Consider the following 7,196-nt stretch of genomic DNA (forward strand, 5'->3'; position numbering starts at 1 on the left):
TTAACTACACAAGGTGCCAGTTACTCTAGCATTTGTCAACATTGCATAATCAATGGACCTATTATTCCTTTAAGTTTTCACATCATACATGGCATTCGTAGTCCATCTGTAAGACGGAAATCGTAGTCCATCTGTAAGACGGCAATCTAAATTTCACACGGCACTATGAACGTAATATAAAACTATAACTATAAAACAAAAATGAAACAAATATAACAAATGAGATCCGTGTGAATGCAACCGTATCGTTGAGTGTCCGGCGGTTGGTGTAGTATTGAGTGCCACGTGACAGATGCCTCTTGTCCTCCCGCAAGCGTGCAGGCACGAAAAACGTCATAAATCTATAACTATAACACAAAACAACGGAAATAAAATAAATATAACTAATGAGAACCACGTGAACGGGACCGTAACATTGAGCATCCGGCGGGCATCGTGATATTGCGCGGCACGCGGCAGATACCTACTGATCCGCCTAACAGATGCTTCTTGTCCTACCTCCCCCGCGACACGCACGCAGACGCTCCCGCGACGGACTGGCGTGCGATCGAGACGTCGCTGCAGGCGCTCAAGGTCATCCTCGACGGCCTCGTGCAGTTCATCCAGCAGAACGCGACACACAAGCTCACCGAGTCGACGCATCTGATGCACGCCGGCAAGTACAAGACGAGCATGTGCCGCGACCTTCAGCAGGTTGGCGGATGCCCGCGCGGACTCAACTGCACCTTCGCGCACTCACAGGATGAGCTCGAAAAGTGAGATGTAGTTTTGGGGCGCGTTTGTTGTTGGGTTGTTGTTGTTGTTGTTGCCGTTGTTGTTGTTGTGTGGGTTTTGTTGTTGCTGTCATGTTGTTTATTGGTTGTCATTGTCATGGTCATCGTTGTTGTTGTTGTTATCATAGTTTACACAGCTTTTGTTGTTGTTTTTGTTGTTATTGTTATTGTTGTAGTTTTGGTTGTTTATGTTTTCCTTGATTTCATTGTTGCAAAATTGTTAGCAAATTATGATAAATAAATAATTAATAGATTGATAGATTGATAGATTGATATAACTGTACTGGTTTTCTGATATTGCAAGATACAAGATACAAGATACAAGAATCTTTATTTAATGTCAGATATCACAAACAATCGGAAAATCGCAAAATGCAAGAATGTGTATGTTGAAACCATAGCATTTTCTTACCCATGGTGACTGTGTGTTTCAGAAATAGAAGTAGAAGTAGGAAGAACAACCCATCCATGAAAAGCAGCAATGCTGTCTCCGATAAGTTGCCCGGGGGATTCAACAGGCAGTCGGCAGATGTAAAACCACCGGAAAGTGTCCTGTCCGAAAAAGCCGACGTGTTCAAGCCAAAGTGAGTGCCGCTACTTTATTCGTAGCGGTTTTCGTTTTTGTCTCATCCTGCTACCGTAAGATGTCGTAATAAAAGGGAATAACAGGGGGCAGGGCGGTTTGATTGCCTGCCATCTTGGATATGGAGTGCGAGTGCCAGCACTAGACAATCGGCAGCCCGGATCTCGCACGAAGCGCGAAAAACGCCGCGTAGCGGCACACTAACACAAATACGCTGCATTCGATTGGAGTAAATCTTCACAGGTTTACTGTATACCAAGATTCGTGGATAATTGCTTAATTGCTCAGTCGTTCTGGCGATTCCACAAGCCTTTTCACTACGCACGTAGCTGGACATTTACTACAAATGGTCGTAATTGTTGGTTTGCTGCTCGGCGCGCTTCGTTTTCCTGTAGAAAAGCGAGTTAGCATTTTTGCTGTTTCATGCCCTGACATTATTGTAGAACATATGGTGTGCGATAGATGGCGCAACGAGGCTATGTTCATGGCATTTCCACCTAGTTTTTCTGCACACGGCTTCGGCGGCTAAGCTAGACTGGTACCCGCTTGACAGTTCCACACGCTACACTAACTGAGTTCATTGTAGCCAAGGATACTTGGCGGAGTGAAGGTGGGTACCAGTCTAGCTGTAACCCCTGCAATCGTGACTTGCGCTTGAACTTGCCGTATCCATCTTGGGAGACCAATGTGACATTTTTGTCTATTTAGGCCATTTTCAGCATTGACATGTGTGTGTGCTCATTACTCAAAACAATGACTTGCGACTTAGTCCGTATTATGCTGGAGCGGGTCACATATAATATTTTCCCCCATTCTTAAGAAGACGTCATCTCCTTTTCAGGTTGAGTGATGTGCAGCCGACACCGTTGCCAGCAGTCCAGCCCGTGCCGATGATAAGGGCACTGGTGCCCACCCCAGATCACCCGGAAGCATTGTTGTTCCCTACGCCTCCCGTACGCGGCTTTCTGCCGATGGAAGGTAGGGAAGGGGCGCCTCGGATGATACAGCGACGTCCGCAAATCTAACCCGTGTTAGCAGTCGGCTCCGTGTAACGGACGCCCGCTTGCGAAGGGCGCATTCGGCATTTTCCTGCATCGCTACTCGTCGGTAAAGCCGCCTCTCTATCGTGATGCACGTCTGTTTGTGAAGGACGCTTTTGGAGTTTACCGTCGGTGACCTTTATACACAGGTTTGACTGTAGTTTGAATCAGTTACGAGGTCCCACAGAGTCGCTACAGCCGGTTATGTGCGGTTATTCATTGTGACACGATCATTGCTAGTCATCGCTCCGGCAGCACGTATTCGAAACTAACTGATCGGTGTCGTGATAGAACGTTCGAGAAGCAACAGGCCGGGCCGTAAACAATGTTAGGCCGTTAACGATGTGTAGAGGACTCGACATTTTGGCGAGCTTAAAAGAGCTTAAATTCTGCTCAGACTCGGCGAGTCGGGCCCACCCTCTCGACGGCGACGTCCCGTGGCCGACGAATCGCTCATGTCGACGAGCCGGTTTTTTCCTCAGTCGTCCTTCTCCCGCAGTCGTCTTCCAGGCACGGTGCAGCAGCAGCAACAACAGCAGCAGCAGGGGCAGCAGCAAGACCAGCAGCAGCAGTAAGAGCAACAGCAGCAGTACTAACGGGGTTTTTACCTCCGCTGACGAAGTCAGATGCAGCTTGTAGAATCGCATGATTGTACGTCCGTCCATCCGTCCACAGTTGGACACAAATCTTAACCGCTCGACGTACGGTCTTGATATTCGGGACGTCAGGGGGATCGCGAAAAGGACTCGGGATGTTGAATTTGGGGGTCAAGCGTCAAAGGTCAAGATGTGTCAATGGAGAGGGAATATTTCCCCCTTAACTTAAGGTATAGGAGGAAATACGGAATTGCGGCACAAATCTCAACGGCTCGACCTACGCTCTTAATATTCGATGTATAGTGTGATGGGGAGGAAACTCATCACCAGCATGAAATTGGAGGTCACAGGTCAAAGGGCAGTGGGGGAAAGGTCAGATATCAGACATTTTCTGAGGACATGGTCCCTTTTGTTTCAGCGCTGACCTACCGTTTTTATCACTTTATTGAAAGGACCATGAAATCTACTTTCTGCTGACGTGCGAAGAGTAAGTGTCTGATAACCTTTTGACCCTCAAGAGGAGGGTTAAACATGAATTTGTTAACTGTTAACAAAGGACTGAACTGCTTTTGCTATTAGAGCCCCCTCCACCCGCCCCTCCCCCCACCCCATAGATTTTAGATCTGTATTAGTAGTATCCTAGATAAATGCTCTGAGCCCGAACAGGGTGGCAGGAGGGCGCACTTGATTTGGTTGCCAGTGAGTTTATCAGAAGAATACCTGGCTACAGTACACGTCAGTTGAGCGCTGTTGCTCTGCGGCACTTGTTTCTGTGGTCTCCCCTAATCTTCTCTGCTAAAGGATCAATACCTATTCTCTCTCTCTCTGCGTTCGTTTCCAGGCATGGTGCAGCAGCAACAACAACGGCAGCAACAGCAGCAGCAGCAACAGCAGCAACAGCAACAGCAGCAACAGCAGCAGCAGTATAAGCAGAAGGGGGATTTGCTGCCGAATGATCAACGCCAGTTATCTCTCTCTATGCGTTCGCTTCCAGGCATGGTGCAGCAGCAGCAACAGCAGCAGCAGGGACAGCAGGGTGCGCCAGCCGTCGCCGGCCTGCACCCGGGCGTGGCGGCGGCCCACGCGCTGCCCGGCGCGCGGCAGCAGCCGTTCTATGGCGGCTCGCCGGCGCCGTACCAGGCCGTGTACGGTGGCGACCTCCAGCGGTCCATGTACCAGGCACAGGTGAGGCGGCAACAAAAACCACACAACAACGCCAACACAACAACAAGCAACAACGCAACAACAATAACAACGACAACAACAACGCCAGAACAAACTCGCCCGAAACTATGTCTCTTTTTTCGAGCTCGTTCTGCGAATGCTCAAGCGCGAAGGTGCAGTTGCGACCGCGGGAAGACGTGGGCGTGTCCACGCCGCCGCCGCCGCCGGCCGGCCCCGCTCGCCACGCGTAGACGCGTGGCGAGCGCATGTGTACATCAACACCTCGGTTAGCAGTGCTGTGAGGAGCAGCCCCATTTTTAGCTCACCTTGACATCGTCAAGCTGAGCTATTGCCATGGGTCGTCGTCCGTCATCTGTCCGTCCGTCCGTCCGTCAACATTTCGCTTCGGTCAACGATAACTCAGGAACCGTTTGACATGTTTGAAATTGAACATATTGAAATGTTTGAAATTGGGTATAGTTGTTACTGCTATGCTCCCATATTAAACGTCCTATTTTGAAGCACGCCAGTCGACGTACTTTCGAGCCACGGCAATTTTTCGGCAAAAATGGGAATTGCCATTAGTCAGTTCAGTTTCAACGGATTTTGCTCATTTTTGGTATGTGAATGAATAAGGGCTAGGGGTTTTGATAGTTAAAAAAAATTATGCAAATTAGGTAGGGTTTGGCAATTATATAGCATACTATATAGACACGCAGATAACAAACAGTCTGTGGTGTCACACTCGTCTGGTTCGTTTTACAAGATTTTATTGACAATATCTTTAATGAAAAATTGGTTTTCCTCTCCCCCCTGCCGGATAAAACGTCCATATTAAGTAAAGAATTTACAAACATGATCGGAACGCAAGCATAAACCTAATTTATGTCAAAACGCGCATCGCTAACAAAGCGGGTATAGCGCCGTCCATCTAAACGGTCAACCAATTGTGATCATTTTGGTTATAAATTAGTTATTAGCGATAATAACAGATGGCCAATCGTTTCTATAATGTACGTCGAGTGGTTGCTCAATTTAAAAACTGACTTCTTCTTACTCACTCATTTGTGTCATTTTTGAGGGGAGCTACAGTGTCATTGACACTTTCATTTAGCGGGTCACCTTGACATCGTCAAACTCGGAGCGTGCCATGGGTTCATGTCCGTCCGTACGCGCCGTCCGTCAATCATTTGACTACGGTCAAGCGAATAGCCAGGAACCGTTTGACCCCACTATGTTTGAAATGGGTATAGTTGTTACTGCTATGCCCTCATATTAGAACGTCGCCAAAAATGCGGAATTTCGCATTAGAGTCAGTTCAGTTCAACGATTTTGGCCTCATTTTGGTATGTGAATGAATAAGGGCTAGGGGTATTGATATTTAAAATTATGCAAATTAGTAGTGTTTGGCAATTATATAGCATATTATATAGACACGCAGATAACAAACAGTCTGTGGTGTCACACTCGTCTGGTTCGTTTACAAGACTTTCATTGACAATATCTTTAATGCAAAATTTCTGCTATGAACATATTATGATTTATACTATTTATTATTATATTATTATTATTATGATAATGGATTTATGCTAAGAAACATCAAAGCGGGTATAGCGCCATCTACCGTCACAAATTGTGATTCCATTTGGTTTATAAATTTTTATAATTTAATATATAATATAATTTATTATTTTTACATAAAAAATTACACATATAATTATCAATAGTATATAAAATGGGAGTTCTCCCATATATACTCTTCGTTTCTATAATGTACGTCGATGGTTGCTCAATTAAAACTGACTTCTGTGTCCTTTTTTGTGGTGAGCTACAGTGTCATTGACACTTTCATGTTCTATGTTTTGTCTAGTGTGCAACGAGCAAAACACTCTTTTCTACACACGTATTTCTCGAAGTATCCAGCGAAAGGCTCGTACGCGCCGGAAAGCAGATAGCCGTGTACACGTTGCGCCGTTGTTACCTTTAGTAGCAATTACCGGTTGCTATCGCGTAAAAGTCACTAACGATGACTTTTCCGCTACTTGCTCTCTCCTGGTGACGCAGCCCGAGTCGATGTCGTATCCGATGATGGAGAGCTACACTCTCAAGGAGGTGCCCGCGGGACACATGATGCAGCATTCTCACACTGCCATTCCCGACTCCTTCCAGAACGCGGTGGCGTTTCAGAGCGAGGTACGCTTAGAAGTAGTTATTCCTAGTGGATGCCTGTTGGTTTCGCATGTTGCAATTTCGTACTTCGGGAAATGGTGTGAATTTTTCCGATGACTTCTTACATTGAGTAATGGATGGGCAGTTTTAGTTGTGGATTAGGCAACCGTTGCAGCAGCCAGCTGCTCTTCTTTGTGCGACTTCTGTTGTCGAAGCAGTCACTCTTTGTTAAGTTTACAGATTTATCACAAAATAGACTAGTGATTGATCATTGCGTGTGCGTGCGGTTGCACCTGTGCAGGTAGGGAACAGTCATTTTGAGAGTTTTGCATCTTTTTGTCGATGACCAACTAGGCTGAGAGTTATCGCGTTTAGCTCCAACATGCTCTGCGTCCATTTCTTCGCGGAGAAAACATTTTCCTGCGAAAGGACGGCAGGCCTGCGAGCATCGTTGTGTGCATATATTTACATAAAAATACATACCATTGGGTATTTCGGGTTTCGTGCATCGTTTCCTCAGCATCCTCACCACGCGTCTTGTTCTCCCTTGCAGCAAATTGCCCACCAGCAGATAAAGATTGCTGCGTTACATCAGCGGAAGAAGGAGATACTGTTGGAACTCGACCAGTGCCAGTCGCAGATGGTCGCGCAGACGACGCTTCCCACGCCATCGTCCGCAGTCAATTCGGTTAGCTGTGCGTCTACGCACCCTCAGTACACAGTAAGTACCAGGGGTGCCATCTACGCAAACACACACAAGCACCGTACGTCGGTACGGCTCTAATTGTGGTTGATTTGAATGCGATTCAAATCAACCAAAATTGGAGTAAATTCGGTTAGCTGTGCATCTACGCACCCTCAGTACACAGTA

At 46.7% G+C, this 7,196-nt stretch overlaps 1 protein-coding gene across 1 annotated transcript in view; it reads left to right on the forward strand.

Moving 5' to 3' along the window:
* LOC106808335 (roquin-1-like) overlaps nt 1–7,181 on the forward strand; it is a 21,591-nt gene extending 14,410 nt beyond the window's left edge. The window contains exons 10-15 of the mRNA XM_014811015.1: nt 521–755; nt 1,208–1,357; nt 2,198–2,334; nt 3,987–4,177; nt 6,221–6,349; nt 6,879–7,181. Of these exons, the coding sequence (XP_014666501.1) occupies nt 521–755; nt 1,208–1,357; nt 2,198–2,334; nt 3,987–4,177; nt 6,221–6,349; nt 6,879–7,109 (1,073 nt within the window). The 3' untranslated portion in view covers nt 7,110–7,181. The remainder of the gene's footprint in view (nt 1–520; nt 756–1,207; nt 1,358–2,197; nt 2,335–3,986; nt 4,178–6,220; nt 6,350–6,878) is intronic.
* The last annotated feature ends 15 nt before the right edge of the window (nt 7,182–7,196 follow it).

Source organism: Priapulus caudatus, unplaced genomic scaffold (assembly GCF_000485595.1).
Source record: "Priapulus caudatus unplaced genomic scaffold, Priapulus_caudatus-5.0.1 Scaffold269, whole genome shotgun sequence".
In the NCBI taxonomy this organism is placed as follows: Eukaryota; Metazoa; Priapulida; class Priapulimorpha; order Priapulimorphida; family Priapulidae; genus Priapulus; species Priapulus caudatus.